This window comes from Ictidomys tridecemlineatus, chromosome 9 (assembly GCF_052094955.1).
Source record: "Ictidomys tridecemlineatus isolate mIctTri1 chromosome 9, mIctTri1.hap1, whole genome shotgun sequence".
Lineage (NCBI taxonomy): Eukaryota > Metazoa > Chordata > Mammalia > Rodentia > Sciuridae > Ictidomys > Ictidomys tridecemlineatus.
Window position 1 is genome coordinate 97166078 of NC_135485.1, and position 22746 is coordinate 97188823.

The following is a 22746-nucleotide window of genomic DNA, read 5'->3' on the forward strand; positions in this document are numbered from 1 at the left end:
GAAACAGGGTGCTACTGCCATCTGGGGGAGGTTCTTTCCTGCTTCATTCAAGAAAGTCAATGTGCTCATCAGATGAATGAATCCCGTTCATTTTCCTTGTCATGTTCACCCAGGAAAGACTTTTTGACCCTCTGTCCATGAAGTCATAAGATCTTGGGGATGTTTCCAAGTTCTCTTCACACATATATACATACTTCAGAGAATTTTTGAGATAAAAAAGAAAATGAACCCCACTCTAATCAAGCTAAGTTTGTACATCTTACATACCATAAGAAATTATTTTGGGAATTATGGATATACACTAAGAAGCAACAAAAATCAAATTTGAAATATCAATAACAAAACACAAATCTTTTAGAAAAAAAAATTTATTTGACCAGAAGTTAGAGTTAATTTTATTCCTTTTCTTAAACATATTATCATTAATTGATAAAAGATTACATGTACTGAGATAATCATGCTAGTGATTCTGTTGATTAGGATAAGGTAATAAGTTTCAATTATATGGAAATAATTTAAAGAGTTTTCTTAGAGAATTTTGAATTTATGAACTAAATATTATTATGAAATCAGTATCCAATTATCATGCATATATTTTGTATCTGCTTATTGCAAGTTTTCATGAATTAGTGATATTGGTTATTTATCATATAAAATGGAAAAAAGTTGCCAATGCTATGGAATGTTAAATACTTACCAATCTTGCATTTCTTTATGCTATAGGTAATTATAATGAGAAACATATTAAATCAAAGAATTGAACCCTGGGAATAGAAGTTTCAGAAAATATCTATTAAAATTGTAAGACAGAAGTCAGTGCTGATTAGATAAAGACAATCAGTTATAAAGAGGATGTCTGGTAATAGATTAACTAAATTAAATAATATACTACCAGTCTCTGGCTGGTACAATAACACTGTCAGGAGATTAAAGTTCATACCAAAGAAAAACTACACTAGTTCCAGGGAGTCTGTGAAGAAAGCATTTTCAAACCAAAAAAGGTAAGTGCTACACAGCAAATGGATTGGGTTACCTAGTCATTTTTTAAAAACATCATGTATCTGACTGATTAGTAAAAAGAAATGAACTCTAACTCAGAGCAGTTGACACAAATGAATTAACTGCATGAGCTGCTGTCAACTTGAGGGATACACAAAAAACAAGTGACTGTTTGTGGGACTGTGAGTCTCCTTCAAGGTGTCTATTTTAAGATCTGGAGATATTAGAGTAAGGGGGCATTAGAGAACAAGAAGAGCCTGGAATACTTAAACCTGTGTAATAGAGTGAAAAGTTATAAGCAAAAATAATAAGTATGCTATACTAAAGTTTCTTTTACTTCTGAATAGAAGATTGAGCATACTTGGCAAGTTAGCCAGTATCTTTGCTTATCCATCAGTCAGTGAAAATGATTGATGAACTTAAAATTCTGTAAGGGCTTATACTCTGTACAAATGATTGACTGCAATTTCGTGCCTTGTAAATAGAGTAGGTTTTCCTGATATTCTCCTCCCTCTTAGCTAAGTTGAAAAATGTGCCAAGCTTTACTTTATCAAGAAGTCAACACTTTGCAATGACCTATGGTAGGGATGATTTACTAATAATTTCAGAAGAGAAATTACAAATACTTCTCATTTTCATCAGCATATAGCCTGGTTGTAAAAAAAAAAGTCTTGGTAAACAGAAATAGGAATCTTCTTTGACATTATTCATGTTTCATAGGAGACAAGCATTCAGGAAGTAGGGAAAGATGAGTTTTTACAGATGACATGTATTCAGGGAGTGGGAAGATAGGAAAGTAAACGATATTGTCAAAATTTAAAAAAGAAAAAAGTCTCTTTCTCCCACTATTCAATTCTTCAATAGTGAATAATTTTCAAATACTTTTTCTGGTTTTGTTCCTGAGCTCAAAAACCTGAATATCGATTCCTAAAACAACTAATCTCCTACACTAATGCATTAACATGGTCTTCCTAAATATGTTTTATGTTATCTTCATGAAGTTTGGGTACCCCTCTCCACCAATTTCCTGCAATTATTACTTCCTCCTACCTTATCTATATTCTGCTTTTCTCTGTCCTCCCACTGTAAACTACCACTGTTATTTCAATCTTCTGTCTTTACCACATCTTCATTTACTGGAGTTCTCTTTTGTGCCTTAGTCACTATAAAGGAGGGAAAAGTAAACCAAAGGTAAGACAGTCAGCCTCCATATCTGAGAGTTCTGCATTTGTGGATTCAACTAAACATGGATTGAAAATAATAAGAAAAGGAGTTGTGTGTGTATTGTTCATGGATAGGCTTTTTTGTTCCCTCACCATTATTCCCTAAGCAATACAGTATAATTTACATAGCACTTATATTGAAATATACATTATAAGTAATCTAGAGATCATTTAAAGTATTATACTGGAGGATGTACATGGATTAAACCAAATAATATACTATTTTGTATGGTACTTAAGCATCCATGGATTTTGGTATCCGCATGGAGATCCTGGAACCAATTCCTCCACGGATACTGAGGGATGACTGCATATGGAATGCTCCAGGTCAGGTAAGAAGCTTTTCATTGGGGCATGCAGACAATTAATAGTTTATGCTATACCTTTGCTTATCCATAGTGATGACAGACAGCAACAAGATGATTATCAACTTGGCACTCTTTGGCAGGACTCAGAGTGGGAAAAGTTCTGCTGGGAACATTCTACTGGGAAGTACTGACTTCCACAGCAGATTTGCTCCATGTTCTGTAACCACAGATTGCAGCTTGGGCCGAAGTTGTCACCTCCACAGCTTCATGCGTCGAGCGGGGCAAGAGATAACCCTGCAGGTCCAGGTGTTGGACACTCCCGGTTATCCACACAGCAAGCTGAGCATGAGTCACGTGAAACAAGAAGTCAAGACGGCACTGGCGCATCACTTTGGGCAAGAGGGTCTCCACCTTGCACTGCTGATCCTTAGAGCAGACGTGCCTTTCTATGGACAAGAAGAATCTTACCCAATCCAATTGATCCAGGTAATACAAAAACGTAATTATACTAGTGCCACTATTCCTATTTGGAGGACATTGCCCTAATAGGGGAGAAAAATTTGTTAAAGGAATAGTTTAAACCATAAAATATTAGTCACATAGGAGTAACCAGTAAAAATTACTTGCTTTTCCACAAGAATCATTTTTTATGATATCCTTTTAGGGAAATTCAGTAAGTCACTTTATAACTGGATCAAAAATTGAAGTAATAACCTTCTGAGGTTAACTAAGACTCAAAAACCTTAAGAACTGCAAACCTGAACGTTTTACACAATGTGGCCCCTGGACTATTGAGCCACTTGTTAAAAATGCATTTTCATTCCAGACCTACTGAATCAGCTCAAAATTGGGACCTGCATATCTGCATTTTTGTAAATTTCCATATATTTCTTAAAAACAGTTTGGTTTCAGAACCACTGAATTTAATTAAATACTGACTTCAACATCAAGGAGACAATCTGTTACAGTTCATCAACAAACATGTTCGTTCACTGCTTTGTCACTGAGTATTATTGAGCACTTGCACAGAGCCTAATGATTGGTACAGACTTGAGACTTAACTGTAATCTAGAAGAGACAAGTCAAACACAACAATGCATTAAGAGCCAATGTGTTGTGACATATGAGAGGGGGCTTCATAAGCCTTCAGATCATAATAAATATTCAAAGGAGATCTGTGCATTATTTAAAGGGGAAAAAAACAGGAATGCTTTGTGTGCCTCATCACCTGTAGCAGAAGGAACTGCTCCATTCCATCCATGAGAGGACCACAGGGACTTTGGGTTAAACATAAATGATATATGCCACCTTTGCTCAGTGGTCCATCCCTGTTTGTTTGTTTGTTTATTCACTATAAGTTCCTAAGATGGAGACTTATTCAGGCAGTTAGAGGAGTTAAGTGAGGGGAGAGGTCCATTATGGCCACAGCTAGGAGACAGAAGGAACATACATATTTATTTTATTCTAACTTTGTACAGCATATAAGAGCAAGCCTTATGTCTACTATTACTAACAATTCCTGGAAACTATTCATTGAACTGTTCCATTCTATTCAATCTCTCCATTCCTTACTCGGGATCCACCCACACTAAGTGCTGGACTTCACTAATATCACTTACTAAGATCACTGACTTACTGAGCTCACTGAAGCCATGTCTGCTAGCTCTGCAGGTAAACTAAATTGAAAATAGAGAATATATATTTTCCATTCAGGTATTTGTATAAATGCTAATTTTCTTTTGATCCAATCTCAGGCTATGCCAGTATAGGCCCTGTTATACCCAGAAAGATGGGATAGTTTGCTTTAATGATGTTTTTTTTCTCTTTAATAGTAAAGACAAAAGATTGTTTTAAATGACAGACGCACGTTTTGTTTTTCAGTAATTGTGCATGTTTCTAAAATTGAAAAAAAAAAGAAGCCATATGTGTAATCACAAGAAACTAGCGGAAAAAATTAAGGTGACAATAGCAAGAAAAAAATAAATAACCCTCATCATCCAACTCCTGTAAAATCAAGGACATGCTGTACAAAACTAAAGAAGAAAAGATGATTGCAATTAAGACATAATATGGAATCTAAGACAGCCCATAAACCTCCCCAGACTATTAAATCCTGCATTTCAAATGGTATTTCTGGTAGAAATCAAGTGATGGGAAACCTGCATCCATTACATCAGTGTAATTTTAAACCATTTTCAGAATTCATTTAAAGCTATTGCTAAATAAACATTTAGCTTAAATTATAGAGGAATGTAATTCAGTAAATGTACAAGCTATTTCTCAAAAGCTACCCTAACACTCTCCATATTTCCTACTAATTTTTCCTGATGTACCTATGCTGAGCCCAAAAGTTATTTTCAGTGATATACATTTTAAATATAGATTTTCTGACTTTAGACTCTAGAATAATATTATAATCCCTAATTTTTATTCTAGTTAATTTAATTCATACCCATCTCTGGTCTTTTAGGATAGTATCCAGCATCTACCTTCCGTAAGTCACTGTCCAATTCAGAAGTTGAAGATAGAGAGGAGATGGAAGGGCAAAGCTCAGAGGCAGCCTTTTTTTCCAGAATAAAAATCTTTTGTGTCCTGTGTAAACTCAGCAACCAAGACTTAGTAATCCTCAAAGTGTCTCATGAGACTTGGGAGGTACTGCAGATCTGTTTTGGTTTCCATCAGGGTCTTTGGTTGATGGTCTCCAAAGCATGAGCTGGAGGTTTCTGATTTTCTTTCTGAAGGTGCCTCAGCTCCTGGTGGCAGCCATCTGTATGTGCTCACACGTCTGGAACAGCTGCCAGATATCTAAATATTCAACAGGACCAGCAACTGTTAGGAAGGAGCAAGGAGCTGTTAAGGTCTTTGGGTTCACACATATCCTGGATTTCTCTTTTGTCTGATAAGAATAAAGCATCTGCCTTCTTCTTTTTCCTTTACACTTCCCAGGGGTGCTGGTGACTGTCACGAAAAGGTTTTACAAGGCCAGAGCCAGATAATTGGTCTCTCCTTTCCTGGGCCTCCCCCTTGTCTTCTTGAATATTCTTCCCAATTGTTTCTAATATTTTACAAAAGGGTTCTAGACTGCCAGCTGTGACAATGGAAACATTTCCCCAAATGATCTCTTTTTCTTTATTTATATTAGGCCTTTTATTAATTTATATTAAAATGAAGGAGAAGTCAGTGAGTCATCTCCCCAAAATTGGGAAATAAAGGGAAGGAATCATCTGAAAGTTTCTGGGAATGTTATTTGAATGTTAAAAGCAAAATCCACAAATAATGGGTCACAGAAGATATAATAAAGTCACCTCAAGGAAAGAGCTAGCACACAGCCAAGGCACTTTAGGAATTGAACCTAGGAATTGACCAAAGTGCATATTCTTCCCACTGTCATGGTATCATCCATTAGTACTGTGTACAAACAGGCTTTAGTACATATTTTTGTTTCATAATCAACGCCTTAACTGTTAATGTAGTCCACAAATAGCTAAATGCAAATACAAAAGTCTCAGACCAATTAGTGCCTAAATATACCAAAGACCATGGGCTTAGCTGTTCAATAGAAATTTAATTAAAAACAAGCCTAATGTAGTAATAAGACTTTATGATTTTAGTTTCTAACTTGCAAAATGGGGATAATTTTACCTATTAAAGAGTTCAGAGCATTAGATTTAATAAATGTGACATGCTTAGTGCTGTGCCTAACACAGTAGATTCATAGAAAATGACAAAGTATTACTATTACTATTGTTTTTACCAGATTTTGAAAGCACTTATTCAAATGAACCATAGATATGAGTGGAAAACTGGAGGCTAAGAGTGTGGATTCTAAGTAAGTTATATTTGTGTTCAAGTTTCTACTTAGTTACTTACTTGTGGCCTTGGGCAAGTAATTTCTTTAAATGCCATTGGTAAATTTGGAATGATTTCAGTATTCGTTTCACTAGGTTACTTTGGGGATTGATGTCATAGCTGAGATACTGGCACATGGCAAGTGTACAGTAAATTTTACCTCTGGTCACTATTACTTTAGTGTTGGTATTTGTTTTATCCTAATATTAGGACATATTATTTGTAGAAATAAATTTTGTTAAGTTTTATTTCAATAGACTTCAAAAGAAAATAACAATGAAATACAATCTAAATGACTCTAATTTATAAATTTTTAAAAATCTAGGAAAAAAAATGTACTAGTTTAGTGGGAAGAATATGAGCTCAACAGTCAGGGGAACCTTTGCTATGGGACCAGGCCCACCAATGATGAGCCATGTGGCTTAGGCTAAGCTGTCTAACATCGCACAACCTCAATATTCTCATCTGTAAAATGAGGCAATGAGGATGGAGGCTGTTTAAGGTTGCGTGCTCTCCGAATCTGATCTAATGAGGTCTTATCATTCAGCCTTGGCTCTCCGAGAAGGAAAATGTGGCACTTTAAAGAGGAATGAGAGTAAGGGAATATCATAAAATATAAAAAATGGTCCTTATTGTCCTCCTGTTCCATGATAATTTTTTTTTCTCAGTTGATGTAATAGTTGGCTTTTTACAAAGTTTCCCCCTAAAAAGTCCAGATGCTATGATTTCATCAACCACAAACAAATGGGGCAGGGCTGGTGAGGTCCTGGGAAAACTAATATAATTCTTGGAAAACAAAGTTTAGATTCTAACTAGTTGTCCCAAAAGGACTAGATGGACTCAGACCCATTAGCACTCTAAAACCAAACAGTTTGTGAATGTAAGATTTCTACCTAGCTTGGTACTGTGTTTCAATTATTAACACCAGCTAACTCACAGCAACTTATCTTCCTCTTGGATTTGGTGGGGGGAGGCATCAATCAACTGTGATTATTCTTTCTCTGGGTCCATTGAGAACATGTTTGGCCACTTGCATGATGATTCTGCACCAAGTGACACGACTTTCAAATATTCAGCTATTTTCTGGCCAAAAATCAATCTAAAGATTAAAAGCTAAATCAACCATTCTGTTCTGTTTTTGGCAGTAATTCAAAAGCGCAATTTCTCTCACAGTTTGGGACATGAGCATCCTTTCATAAATAATTATCAACATGCAAAAACTTCCCAGTGGCTGAACACATGGGTCTGTAAAGTGGTGTAGAGTTTAGGAGTCTGTCATGCATAGATGTTCTAACTCGATTTCCCTGAATGAGACAATGGTTTAAAGAATAAGAAATGTCTGGTGGCAACAGAGAGTGTATTGTTACTATGCAAAAAACAAAAACAAAAACAAAAAAAAACAGAAGCCAACAGAATACTATAAAAATGATATCATTTACTTCAATAAGTACTAACTTAGCAAGACAAGAACTCTATGTTATGGTGTATATCTCAGGAAAAGACTGTTGTACAGTTTATTTAGCATGAATTTTTACTATGGTGATATTTGAAAAATATTTAATGACAAGTATGGTCCAAGTATCAACCAATCAACATCTATGGGATAAGTTTAGATAGTGCTCATAGGTGAAGGTCAGTGGCTATTTATTAACTTTGTATGCATTTCAGTATCATAACCATCAGTATGATTATGTTGGTAGTGAACTGATTTGAGTATCTGATCTGGTTCTAAACTTGAGAAACTTTCAAAGAATCATCAAAGATAAATAGCTATAATTATATAGAAATAAAATCCCCATATTGTACAATCCCCAATCAGGCTTCTTATGTTGATTCCCTTATCAATTCCTATGCATTTTTAAGATTCAGCTCAAGGCTTTGTTTCATGCAAGAAACTTTTCCTGATCTTCTATTCTCTACCCTTTATCTTTGCTTCCCACCTCTACCTTAGATTGTGCTAAATATCTACCTGTATAGCATCAACATAATTTATATCACAACACTGACAAGTGCAAACAAATTGAAAGTATTTCTTTCCCATCTGCTTTTCTTTTTCCCCTCTAAGTTTAGTAATTACACAAGAATCCCTACTAGGTATTGAACAAAAAATGTATTTGTCTTGTTCTACATTGTGTCCTACCCTATAGAACATGCCTAGAACAAAGCAGACCCTTAATACATATGTGCAGAAGGAAGAAAACATCTGTAGTGCTTTTTAAACTTCAATTTCCATAAGGATTATGATGCATTTCGTGCAAGCCTCCCAGATTATTCTGAGGCAAATGGCCCAGATTTTTTTTTTTTATTGACAGAGCCTACATCTGACATTTGTAGCATTTGAGTAATTGTTTTAAACACTGGTATTAGTTGGTTAGGGCTGCTGTAACAAAGTACCACAAACAGGGTGTCTTAACAGATAGGTATTGTCTCTCAATTGTGGAGGCTACAACTCTGAAATCAAGATGTTAGCAAGGTTGGTTCCTACAAAGTGCTGTGAATGCAAGATCTGTTCCAGGCCCTCTGCTTGGCTTGACCATTTTCACGATCACATTCCCTATATTTGCATCTTCGTCCAAATTTCTCTGTTTTATAAGGATACCAATCATGTTAGAATATTTAACTAATTATATCTGCAATGATCTCATTTCCAAATAAGGGAGGTCACATTCTGAGGAAGTGGGAGTTTTATTCAACATATGAATTTGGGAGAGGACACAATTCAACACATAACACCATTCTTCATTTACTTTGCAAATCTGTGACTCCACTAAAGATCTGTTAAAATGCATTGAATACATGACAAGTTCTTAGACTACCGCTATCGTTATGCCACCATTAGATGAACTGGAATGGTAATATCTTATGGATTCTTAGATTTACACAAGAATTATGTTCTTTAAAAGTTGGGCTAATACATTTGTGTATTAAAGGAACATAAAAATATATAAGTCAGGTGCGGTGGTGCATGCCTGTAATCCCAGAGCCTTGGGAGGCTGAGGCAGGAAGATTGTGAGTTCAAAGCCAGACTCAGCAACTTAGTGAGGCCCTAAGCAACCCAGCAAGACCCTGTCTCTAAATAAAATGTAAAACAGGGCTGGGGATGTGGCTCAGTGGTTAAGCGCCACTAAGTTCAATCCCCAGTACAAAAAAAAAAAAAAAAAAAAAGAATGTAAGTTTAAGTACTTGCAAAAGTTATTCTGTAGAATCTTTTAGTTGAAATAATATTCCCTGATGTATTGACCTTGGAAATTGAATGTAGATTTTCCTGAAACAGAGCTTTTATTTTGGTGGTGGGGGGGGGGAATTGGTACTGGGACTTGAACCCAGGGGCTCTTAAACACTGAGCCACATCTCCTGCCTTTTTTTTTTTTTTTTGGATACAGGATCTTTCTAAGTTGCTTAGGGCTTTGCTAAATTGCCAAGGCTGAAGTTGTAAATGGAAATCTTTCCTTAAGTATAACACAATGATGTCTGTATAAATGTGTGTCTCTAGAACCCAAGCTGTGTAAGAGCATTCTTCCTCATGCTGTTATATACTTCAGCACCATTCAGACTTGTTAGAGTAGATGTGGGTTTATGACTGTCAAGTTTGCCCAGTACTGTAGACTTTTATCTCTAAAAGTTGGACTTGTTGATGGAATCCCATAGTAGTTTCAGTGTTAGATACAGTTTTTTTTCACCATACATCTGTGCATTTTCTCTTTAGGTGACTGAATATTTAAGGTATTTGTGTGCATAGTTAACTCAATTTTTATGGACTGTTGTTTCCTGTTAATGCATATTGCTCAGTGGCTTCAGTATATCTTACCTGTACTGACCAAACCTAAATAAAGACTTTTATTGTAACTCTTAAAAATAAAAAAATAAATTGCTAAGGCTGGTTTGAATTTGTGATCCTCTTGCCTCAGCCTCCTGAGCTGCTGGGATTACAGGTATGAACTACCACACTCAGCTAAACAAGCATTTTTAAAAGAAAGAAATATATAACATTGTACAACATAGAAAAACAAACTTTGAATAGATGCAAGGGAAAATGTTGAAACTATTCCCTGGGAGAGTTGCTCTGAATACAAAAGAGAAAGTACAGATTATAGGCAAATCCATCACAAAGAATAGTAGAAGCAAAGGAAGACTTTAGAGGAAATTACAACCTTGTGTCCCAAAGATTAATTAAACCTCACAACTAGACCCTCAAAATAAATAAACAAAGCCCTAAACCTTCTGAGATGATGATGAGATTCTAAATGCCAAATTTATTCAACAGATATTTACTGGAAGTTTACCATGTGCTAGCATCTCTGGCTGATACAGGAGTGACATGGACATGGCCTTCAAAGTGTTCATGATCAAGTTTTAGAGAGGAATGAATTAAATAAATGGCTCTGATAAAAGCCAGACTGTATCAGGAGTCGTAATTGGTAATTTTTTGAAGTGTTTCTAATTTTAAATACTTTCTTGCACATTTCTATAGTATTTTCATATTATATTTACATGTCTTTATTTCTTCCTTAATCTCTTTTTCCTTCTTCACTTCTTATTCTTTTCTTCTTTCAATTTTTCAATACCATAAACACTAATCCTATATTTGTTATGTACATTGACAATAGTTTACCAGTCTATCTTTCCATTTTTTAACAATTTTTACACTAGAGTTTTTACTAATATGTTGCTCCACATCTCTGTATGTCAATTTCTTCATATCATAATGGAGAAAATAACAGATTATCTCCCACAAAGAATAATGTTGAACTTCAAAAGAGATAGTACGTGTAAAGTACTTAGCACTGAATGTTAGTTGTTTACCCTTCTTTCTTTCTTCTGATTACCAGAGGTTCTGCCTTTTTCTTGTTATATTATTCCTAGGTATTTTGCATTTTCTTGCTGTTATAAACTGGTAGCACCTTTGAAGTGTTTTGGTAATGGGAGTGTTAGGAATGGAGAAATTCTTATTTGTCACATTGTCATGATTTCACATATCTTTGGAAACATTAAAAAAAAGTTAAATGGTTATTTCTAGATGCCTTTCATATTATGTGAATAATTTGCCACATGCAATTACTTCTGCTTTATATCAGCTTATTTTCACTAATCAAACAAGAATTTATTACATAACTAACTTCCACATATTACTAAACAAAGGAACACCAGTCTTTGATGTTTTTTTCAACCACATTAGAAGTCCTTCAATGTGTTTGATTTTAGGCATGTGGACTGAGGATGATGAGGATTACAGTAACACTTTGTAGTTTTTCCAAATCACCAAATGTATTTTGATCTTAGCTTTTCCTTTATATGTCATCTGATTAATCAACAGAGTATAACCAGATTATGTAATTTTAAGCCCCATGTAAACTTTTTTAGGGATAACACCATATCCTTTAATATATATACATATGTATATGTACAGACTTAATATATATATACATATACACACATATAAAAATTTTAAAGGATTTTTTTATCAATAAAAATCTTATATATGAGGCTTAAAATTACAAAATCTGGTGGGGATTGTATAAAACAATTCTCTAGTCAAGGTCCTCTGACTTCAAAGGAATTTAGTGGCTCTAACAAAGTCAGGTTGCCAGACAAGTATAAATGATTACTGAATGTTATAATTATTCAACATGCAACACAATAAGATACTATTTAATATCAAATTTATAATATGGATAAATTATAACAATAAATAAAAAGAGAACAAAAGTTTTTTTTCTCTTGAATGCTCATCCATCTCCCTCTATTTGCTTATAATACTGGACCTCATATCAGCTTCCCATTACATGTATCAGCTTTCAGAAATATAATGGCACATAGATCTGTTGGCTCACTATATTGGAACTTCATAACTCCTTTGCTCATTTTTGAGGAATAGATTCCAAAGCAAATAGCCATTTAACTTCTTTTCTCTTTCAGGAACTTCTGGGAGATACTTGGAAGAATTACACTGCTATTCTTTTCACCCATGCAGAAAAAATAGAAGATGCTGGGTTCAGTGAAAATGAATATTTACATGACGCCTCTGATACACTCTTAACCCTACTAAGTTCTATTAAGCAGAGATATGTTTTTCTGTATAAAAAAGGAAACTTATTTAATGAACAAAGAAGGAAAATCTTGGAAAGAATTGTGGAATTTATAAAAGAGAATCATTATCAAGGTCTTACTTTTAAATAAAATTTAAATAAAAAGAGCATTGAACAATGGAGACAGAAACCTGGTTTCAAAAATTTGCCTTCCTAAGCATAAATGTGGACTTTGAAAATTCCTTACATGGTCAGTGAGTGTACATTTATATAACCACTTTGGAAAACTGTAAGAACATCATCAGAGATTCAAGACTTCTAATGCAAATCCCACAATATAGCAATTAGACACCTAAATACATAACCAACAGAAAGGTGTGCACTTGTGCACTAAAAGACAGGCATGCACAAGAATGTTCATAGCAGTACTATTCATAATAGCTAAAAACTGGAAACTATCCAAATGTTCATTAATAGTAAATATGTAAATTGTGGCATGTTAATACAATGAGATACCTTACAGAGCAAACTTGACTCCATATCACATTATCAAACAACTGTTCAAACATAATGCTGAAAGACAGAAGCCAGACAGAAAAAAAGCACATTCTCTGATTCTGTTTGCATAAAGTTCAAAAAAATTCAAAAACTAAAGTCATCCCAACTACTCTCTTTCTGTGCCAAGGCTTGGAAGAGTGGTTTCCCTGGGGAATAATGAGCAACACATGCACTTGAGGTAGCCTCTGAGGTTTGTTAATGCTGTTTTTTCGATTTATGAGCTGGTTTCACAGGTTGAGTTCACCTTGTGAAAAAGCAACAACAAATGCTTGTGATTTATCTGCAACTTAGTATATGTTATATTTAAATAAAAGTTTAAAAAATGGCAAAGTAGGGTTCAAGTTTTTAAAAGTTAGCTCCACTGCTCACTTAATACTAGAGAAGGAAAATTGCTTATCACTTCTCAGAGTCTGTTTCTTCACATGGAATACCTGCTTCATCATTATTGTAATGATTAAATGACTTGGCACATGGTAAATGCTCAATAAGTGTTACCTTTATTTTTTCCACTTTCCTAAAATCTGTGGTTCCTATTTAGGTTTGGAAACATCAGGTAAAAACTTGGAGCAAGCCCTCTGGCAAGAATAGCGTAGCAATTGTGATCACCAACTATAGAGAACCTCTGTATCTCCCCCACCTTAGAAGGCTGGGGACTTCAGTGTACTAGAGATTCTCAGGATGGTCTCAATGACAGCAGTGAGAATTAAAGGAAAATAATTCCAGTTGATTATAGGAGCCAATTCCATGACCAAGTCAAATCATAACACTTCCATATTTCATGATTACATATGAGTTTTTGCTAAGATATTCACCAATTTGCAAACAGCTTGTTTTCATAAAGGTAATTCATAAGTTGTGTATTTTCCATTAAAAACAGAATTACAACTGCTTGTTTTTCTCCTGGAGTAATCCTCAAAAGCCTACTTTTTATGTTCAATATTACTTAAACTCTATTGTAGATGGTATTTATTAAATAATTCATCCTTTTCCTACTTAAGTGATAGGTAGATAGCTAGATCTAAATATAGACATGGAGTTCTCTGGAGTCTATTTCTGGATATATTCTGAATTCTTTATTCTTTTCCATTATTTATCTTATTTACATAAAATAATGATTTAAATATAATGGTTTTCTTAATACATAATATCTATATATCTTTATGTAGTATATTATAGTAATTTAATACATGTATACAATGTGTAATAATTAAGTCAGGGTAAAAAGCATTTCCATTTCTTCAAACATTAATTACTTTTAAGTGTTGGGAATTTTATACCCTTCTAGTCATTTTAAAATATATCATAGATTGTTATAACTAATATTTACCCTACTGTGCTAAAGAACTGGAATTCCTCCATTCTGTGTGTTGGTACATTCCTTGATAACTGGGAGGTCGTTTTCCTTATTATTATTGTTTTTTCAAAAGATGTTCTAGGCTGGGGTATATCTCAGTAGTAGAGCACTTGACTAATATACCCTAAATTTGATGCCCAGCACTACCAAAAAAATAAAAATAAAGATTTTCTGGCTTCTCTCAGACATTCATTTCATATATAGTCTAAGATTATCTTTTTTATTTCCCAAACATACGGTTTTATAGTATGTATGTATACATGTGTTTTATGACAAATTACATTCTGTGATATTAAATCCTTTCTTACAAGCATATAGGATATTTCTCCATCTTTGGGATCAAAAACAATTTGGAGCTTTTCATCATAAATCCCCCTGTTTGTTTCATTCCTTAATTTTGGAGGAATTGGGGCATCTATCCTCTGGCTGGCTCTTTATTGCTGCATCAGTGTATAGATTCCACCAAGGGCATCTGAAGCATAAGAGCCAGATGCTTATTCCTGAAGGTACTAATATAAACCTGCCAAAGAAGTCTGAAACAGTTAGTAGCTCCACCTAGGGAAGAATTTTGATAATCATGCATAAGAACTTTTTCTATAACCTCCCAGCTCTGTTATTTTGGTGACTTTGACAAGCAACTGTGTGCAATATCCTCCCATTTCTGACTGACTTCTGCTGAAGACATTGTGATTATTTTTCAAGTGGTTGTGTTAGGTAGCTAGCCAACCATGAATGGATGAGCAGGGAAAGGACAACTAGGGGTGACTGAAAGCCACAGGGAACCTTATCTGACAGGCAGACAGGTAGTTCAAAGTCTCCCCAAGCCATAATTACATCCCACTAAGATAGACTGTTGTCACACCCTACCAGATAGCCTGGACCCTCACCTATCACTGAAACTATCACAAACCCCAATTATCCTGGCAACCAATATATCAAGATGCTCACAAAGAAAGCTCACTGAGGTTATTCAAAGGTTGACTTGCTGATTAAGGAGGTAGGAAATTGAGACAGAAACAGGTGGATTCAATTGCCTGAAAAACAACTCTGAGTGCCACGTCAACCTCTCTTTGAGGCAGTCTGTAGTTCCTATGCTGTCAAGCGAAAGTTCAAGAGGTGGGCTTGGGTGGGGCTCTTGGGAAACTTCCCTGGGACCTCTAATGAAACTGGAGGGCACACAAATTTAGTAAAAAGAAAACAGATTTATTTAAAGTCAGCATTGAAGGAAGATAGAGGAGCCATTTTCTGTCTTAAATCTCTATCTTTGGAAACACAGGGACAGAAGAAGAGGAAGCTCACACCATCCTTCTCCTCTCTTGAGAGGACTCACTCTCTCCCTTCAGAGTGCTCTCATTTTCCGTTCTAATAAACTCACATGTCTGAAATCTTTCTGGCATGATCACAAGAATAAGGGTGAAGGGGGGGGGGGCTCTGTGGCTGCCTTAGTTTCATAGCAGGGCTCATGCCCAGTAACAGGTGGTCCTCCATAGTTGAAGATTTGTCCAGTTCTTTGATACGATTGATCCCTCATCAGAGGGGAAGTGACAAATTATGAGTCAGTGTCAAAAGACCCCCTTTTTAGCCAAATTTAAGCAATAAGAGGGTTAGAAATGTAGTCCTTATACTAAGTCCAGCATTAAGGATTTGGACAAAGAAAATACGAAGCATTAATAAGAGCAAAGCAAATCTACTATCTATAGTAGATTTAAACTAATAAACATAATTTCTTTAGCACTACCAATTTTATCTAGAGAAAACCAATTTTTTTTGTAAAAGTAGATCCATTCAAAATTTGCATTAATAATCTGTTAGCTGGAGTCTTTGTCTTATGCAAACTAAGGTGAATTACCATTTGGGTAGAAAACTCAGTATCACATTTTACAATATCTTCAGAATTTGAGGTTTAGGGCTGGGGTTGTTGCTCAGTAGTAGAGTGCTTGCCTCTCCCTTGTGAGGCCTTGGGTTCGATCCTCAGCATCACATAAAAATAAATAAATAAAGATATTTTAAAAATTGGGGGTTTATTCCACAGAATGGTAAAAATTTTGAATGTGGGATTACAAGAAATAAAGTTTATTCAAGAATTAAGAACATGTAAGTATCATATCCCAAATACATTTTGCAAGACAAGTTGTAAAGCAGTATAACTGAGAGAATCTTATACATATACTGAAATTTTTAATTTTAAATTTATCTACATATGAACAATGAATAAAACAAGATTTCAATTTATTAACTAAAGGGATATGGTTCATGCAATCTAAAATGACTACAAGAAGGGCATGGTGGAGCATGCCTGTAATCTCAGTGATTTGGGAGGCTAAGTCAGGAAGATTGCAAATTCTAGACCAATCTCAGCAACTTAGTGAAGCCCTCTGAGAAACAGAAAATCCAGGTGATCCATTTTCAAAATACAATATTTAGCTTTAAATGTAAAATGACTTGGGATGTAAGAAAGGCAGCTGGAGGGGAAAGCAGGATGGAAAGTTACAATCAGGTAACACTGAGTGTAAAGATTTACAGCCCCTTGACAGACAGGAGATGAGAAGGATGGAGCCTGAGCTGACCAAAAGAGATAAACTGTGAACATGCCAAAAGGCCCTCAATCTATGGGGACTTTCCTTCCACAAGGGAACTAAAGTGGGTGGGTTCTACAACTAGAGGTATATTTCTTTAAATAACACAATAGGAGATATTGAAGTAGGCTCTGACCAATGTAAGAGGGTAGTCAAATACCCTCTTTCCTTAATAGCTTAATGTTTCCTGCCAAAGACTGTAACATCGGTCCTTATTTATGGGCAATAACCTAGTACTCTTCCATCAGAGATAGAGGCCTAGCAGACTGTCTGCTCCGGGCTCCTGCTTTGGTTTTGATTGCTGTGTGCCATTCTGCACGTGGAAGTAAAATTCTTGCCCTTTCAACAGAGCTGATTAGTGTCCAACTGTTTGTTTTGACTTCTGGGGTGCACAGGATTCTCAGTATTTCCAGAGCTCTAAGCAATTTAGCAAGGCCCTGTCTCAAAATAGAAAATTAAAAAGGTTTGGGATGTGGCTCAGTGGCTAAGCCCTAGGTTCAATACTCAGTACCAAAAAATAACTACAAATAACTACAAACAATACATAATGTATTATTACTACATAGATTGTTCAACATTTGAGCAAAACAGTTTAGTTACCTTTACAATATGTTAAGACATAAATCATGAAAAAATAATGATGATAACGATGCAGCATTATGTCAGGACTATAAGATTTATAAAACTTTATAAAAATTTAAAATATTTGTATCAATAAAACATACTATATTGAGGTAGGATAGAGGAAATAGAACATAAGTAGAAAGAAGACATAAAGAAAGAACAAGAGAATAAAATTTCAATTTTAAAATTTTATATTTTTCCAGGCCTATCACTCCTAGGTCAGTCTTTCTCCCAGGTCAATCACTCCCAAATTCTTGGGAAATCTGTAAATCTATGTGGGGACTGTTAATTATTCTTTCCCCCACTAATAGATTAAGTAAAGAGTGATATGACACTGAAAAACCTATAACTTAGTGAACTTCCAGTACTATCTACTGATCAGATAATGAAGACCACATCACCAGACTGATAGCATTTTTATATATCTTCCCATGCTTGCTCTCCACTGAGTTCCCTTTGAAGAAGAATCAGGAAACCCAAACACTTGTTTCTCACTCTTAAGATGGCCCACGTTCATCCAGGTATTCTGTGCTTTATCCTTAAAAGTCATCTCTCTTGAACCTGCCTGCAGTCTTCCTTTTTTGTCTGTGTGTGTGTGTGTGTGTGTGTGTGTGTGTGGTGTGCTGGGAATTGAACCAGGACCTTGTGCATGCAAGGCAGGTAAGCACTCTACCAATTGACCTATATCCCCAGCCCAGTCTTCCTTGATTATGTATTTATTTTCTTTCCTTTTTTTCATAAGGAATCCACAACTTTTATTGATAGTTGAGTAACTTGAAAAAATTATCTTCTCTATCAAAAGAAATTCTCTTCTCTAATATAGATGAGATCGTAATGCCATCCAGTTACTATTTATTACTTACAATCAGGGACCCTGAGCTTCAATATCATAGTTGGAAGAATTAAGAAAAATTTGGTTTTTTAAATTAAATTATTTATTTATTCTAATTTGTTATACATGAAAGCAATTCATTTCATATTACACATATAGAGCACAATTTTTCAAGTCACTGATTGTACACAAAGTATTTTCACACCATTCATGTCTTCATACATGTACTTAGGTAATGATGTCTAACTCATTCCACCATCATTCTTACCCGCTTGCCCCCTTCCTCCCCTTCCCGTATCTAAAGTTCCTCCATTCCTCGAATGCTCCCCACCCCCATTGCCACTATGAGTCAGCATCCTCATATCAAAGAAAACATTCAGCCTTTGATTTGGGGGAATTGGCTTGCTTCACTTAGCATTATATTCTCCAACTTCATCCATTTACCTGCAAATGCCATGATTTTATTCTCTTTTAATGCTGAGTAATGTTCCATTGTGTATATATACCAAAATTTCCCTATCTATTCATCTATTGAAGGGCATTTAGGTTGGTTCCATAGTTTAACTATTGTGAATTGTGCTGCTATAAACACTGATGTGGCTGTGTCCCTGTAATATGCTGTTTTTAAGTCCTTCGGGTATAAATCAAGGAGTTGGATAGCTGGGTCAAATGGTGGTTCTATTCCAAGTTTTCTAAGGAAGCTCCATACTGCTTTCCAGATTGACTGCACCAATTTGCAGTCCCACCAGCAATGTATGAAGTGTGCCTTTTTTGAGGGACCTTGTTGCTAAATAAAATACAAAAAAAAAAACAAAAACAAAAACAAAAACAAAACAGCTAGAATGTGGCTAAGTGATTGAGTGCCATTGATTCAATCCCCAGTATAAAAAAAAAAAATAGTCAATGCTAGCAAGGTATTTGGGTTAGTAAGATGTACCACTTGTAGAAATTCCTTCCTAAAGTGTCACCAGTGGGCCAGAGATTTCCTCCTTAGGGGTCTCAGAAAATCCCATACAATAAAGAGTCTACTACGGTTGTTCATGCCCTCATTTGTACCTCCAGACAGGCTATAAAAAGTTCCTTCTTATCCAGGAATGGACTATGCTTCTGAATTGGAATTCCCTAAAGACTCTTAAGCAGCACCTCAACACCTCTGCTAGGATTCTAGTCAAGTTTCCCTGGGTGGACCAGCAAACATTTGTCTTGTCTGAGAGACACCCTCTGTTGTTGCAGCCATCAGATTTTGGCCTCTGCTAAGCCAATGGCCAAGTTAACAAAGAACACATAAAACACTTTCATTAAACTCCAGTGTATATTTAGATATAGAGGCTGCACTGTATTACAAGAGTATGTTAACTCTTTTAAAAAGTCATTTTAATAAAAAGGTTCTTTTAAAGGCATAAGTACTTAATGAAAGTAAAACAGAAAAGGAGAAAAAGTCAAATGAAAAGGAAGAAAAGTTGGTTCATAGCATTTGCCTTACTTGTGGACTTCCTTTCTGGTTCCTGAACTGTCATAACCTCTGAATGACACATGCTTTGATATGTGGCTCCTTGGGACTCCTCACTTCAGATTTGTGTGGCCTTCTCTATTTGAATATTCCATGTCTCCAACACTAGATTCTGTGCTTTCTTTCATTTCTTTGTTACTGTTTTAGCATTCTCTGCAACATTCTCCCCGACTCTAAGGTTCAGTTTGTCATCATCCTTACTTCCTCTAGCTTTTAATCCTTGCAAAAGAATATTGTGCAAATTTTGATAATTTTGAGGTTTTTCAGTATAGTTGTGTAACTTCAGTTTTCATGTATTCAGCAATTTCACCAGGCTTGTTTTTCCAGGGAAACATTTTTTTCCAACAAACCTGCAATATTTTCTCTATTTAATTTTGGAATCCCTAACATAATTAGGATCTTTCAAATTATTCTTGTAGGGAAAATGGCCACTAAACCACTGGAACATGCAATAACTCTTTCCAAGTCACTATGTCTTGATGGGCATGAATGCTGTTGAGTTCAATAGTGCCATCATGATATCTTTAAGGGTCCTCCTTATATTCTTTATGATCTCTTCTGGACAGTACTGGAAAGCAAGGCCACAATCTACCAAGTACACTTGGTCAAGATTTCTAAAGATCAGAAGATTTGAGGTCTTGATATCTCCATGTACATACCCATGCTCATGAATATATTTCAGAGTATCCAAAATTGGTAAGCTTAGCTGCAAGACAGTTTTCTGAGAAAATCTTTTGGCATTTGCTTCATATATTTTCTGAAGGGCACCTCCAAAGCAATCAATTAACATAAGTCTGCAACTTTTTGCATTTTTATTATGTAGACCAGAACCTCTAATGTTTAGAAACACCAGTGTACTAAAGTTCATGGGTATGAATCCATTTCTGAATTTGCTCTGGTTTTGCAGCTTGCTGGGAGAACTTTAAATTCAGTTTTAAAAAAAGGTTCATTGTCACTGGTTTCTACTTTTATAGTCTGAGTTGTTTCGTTGTCAACTTATTTCAAAGATTTTTTTATCAGCAAGATATATAACAGTCAAAGCTACCTTGGCCAATGGGTAATCCTACTTTCCATTCCTTTCTTGAAACATCAGTTATTATCTCCCCAGCTGCAAATTGTTCTGCAAGACATCTCTTTGCACGGCTCTGCCATCCTGAGCTGATTTTATATGAGACATTTTTCACCGGAGTTGTTCTGCCCTGCACAAATTTCCCACTTCTGTCTTAAATGATTATCCTCCAAACACACAAAAATAATTGCTGAGAATTTTGTATCTCTGAATCTTAGCCCACACTGACCAGTAACCCAAAAAACAAGATCCACATGGTTTATTTAAGACCCAAATGGTGAAGAGATTATTTCACACCACCTGGTAACACAAAAGTGAATCATGCAAAATTCAAAAGGCTACACGTATTTTAGCTCCAAATGGCAGAGGTAAAAATTTTCCAGGACCCTGGAGTGCCTAGAGCTGGCCAGCTCCCCAAAACCTTTTTCTTCTATCATCCAAGCACTTATGGGTTAATGTCAGAGCAGGGAAGGAAGGAAAATTCCCCTTATGCAAAGAGGCTCTGGGTAACTGCTGGGATTTTTCCTGAAGTTCCAACTGAGTGTTTGGCTAGCAAGCAGTTGAATCTCTTCTTCCTGTGAGATCCTGGTGGCTCCCCTCAGTGGAGACTGCTCAAAGAGGACTCTCCTAGCTGTCTCACCAAAACTGTTCTGGGGAATAGGGTCCACTAAAGCTTGCAGACAAAGGTTGGTGAAGAAAACAGGTCCTGAGGAAGATAGAGGGGGGTCTTTTCTGTATCTCTAACTTCAGAGAGTTTGGTGTCTAGACAGCTTTTATAAGAGGAGAGGGGGTGGCACAGTAGGACAAAATGCATACACAGATTTAGCTAGGCTGGGCTAATCAGAAATATATCACAGTTTAAGTTTCCTAAGTGCTTGCCTGGGTGAGGGAGGAGCTTCTTAGCTTCCATTCTCAGCATGAGCAAGTTTGAGAGCCAAATTAATTGAAGTTTTTAATTTTAAAGGGGATTGGTTATATTATGTCTTTTAATTTAATATGCAAATATGAGGAAGTCCATTCCTTACCACTTCCTTCCTTTTTCATCTTCCTTCATCTTTTCTAGTTAGTTTTCCTAATATATCCTGAATCCTAACATAGTATTATATGAGGCATCAACTTCTAAATGTACTCTTGTGTGTACCCTTATGCAATAGCAAATCCAACTCTGAATAATAACCAGGATCAGTGAATGCAGGAAAATAATGTGTTAGTTGTTAATGGGATTGCTCAATCATATGAATGAGGCACTAAAATGAACAATGAACTGTGTGCCACCTGAGGCTGTGCCGTTCAAATTTTTCTGAATGAGAGTGCATATGTATTCATCAAATAAACAAACCATTTCTGGAGATAATTACAACTCACAACAAAAGAACCATGTGAGTAGGATTAGCTCTAGGCCAAATAAATGATGTCCAGACAGTTTGTCTTTGGTGTCCTGCCACCTTTTCTATTAGAGTCTATTGTTTACCATCTTTCCTCATGTCCTTCCAGGTGCCCATTCTGTATGCTATTCTCATCTGGAAGCCACAAATTTCCAGTAAACTTTATATTTGAAAGTGCCTTGAACATTTTAGAAGATTGTATACTTGGTATTTTTATGCAGCTAGGATTATTATCTCCTTAGTTAATTCCATTCTGGGAGCCTTAAACCTGCCAGCCACTCTTGGGTTTATTCTTCTAGACCTATGACCTCGATTAACAATTTCAGATTTTCTTCTACCATTCTTCCTTTCTTTTCTTGTTAAGCTATATTTATCTGTACTCTGCCTTTTCTTTTGAAGGATTCGCTTAGTTTTTCCCTGCTATTGATTTTCA

At 35.6% G+C, this 22746-nt stretch overlaps 1 protein-coding gene and 1 pseudogene across 4 annotated transcripts; one reads left to right on the forward strand and one right to left on the reverse strand.

Moving 5' to 3' along the window:
• The first annotated feature begins 922 nt into the window (after positions 1–922).
• Positions 923–14496, forward strand: Gimd1 (GIMAP family P-loop NTPase domain containing 1). 4 transcript variants are annotated; one of them, XM_078021840.1, is made up of 4 exons: positions 932–1001; positions 2463–2554; positions 2671–3016; positions 12296–14496. In XM_078021840.1, exons 2-4 carry the CDS (start codon positions 2526–2528, stop codon positions 12554–12556), a joined length of 636 nt encoding a protein of 211 aa, XP_077877966.1. In that variant the 5' UTR covers positions 932–1001; positions 2463–2525; the 3' UTR covers positions 12557–14496. The 4 variants fall into 4 exon arrangements, with proteins under 4 accessions (XP_005340771.2, XP_077877966.1, XP_077877968.1 ...); XM_078021842.1 differs by having other exon boundaries at positions 2760–3016; XM_078021841.1 differs by having other exon boundaries at positions 2463–2549; positions 2760–3016.
• Positions 14497–19658: 5162 nt separating this feature from the next.
• LOC144366476 (serine/threonine-protein kinase VRK1 pseudogene) lies at positions 19659–22430 on the reverse strand (annotated as a pseudogene).
• Positions 22431–22746: the final 316 nt, after the last annotated feature.

Bases quoted from the DNA above. Each gene is read 5' to 3' on its own strand.
- Gimd1 (XM_005340714.3), top strand. From the start codon at position 2,624: ATGACAGACAGCAACAAGATGATTATCAACTTGGCACTCTTTGGCAGG. The intron at 3,017-12,295 runs GTAATACAAAAA...TTTCTCTTTCAG, and splicing joins ACCCAATCCAATTGATCCAG to GAACTTCTGGGAGATACTTG.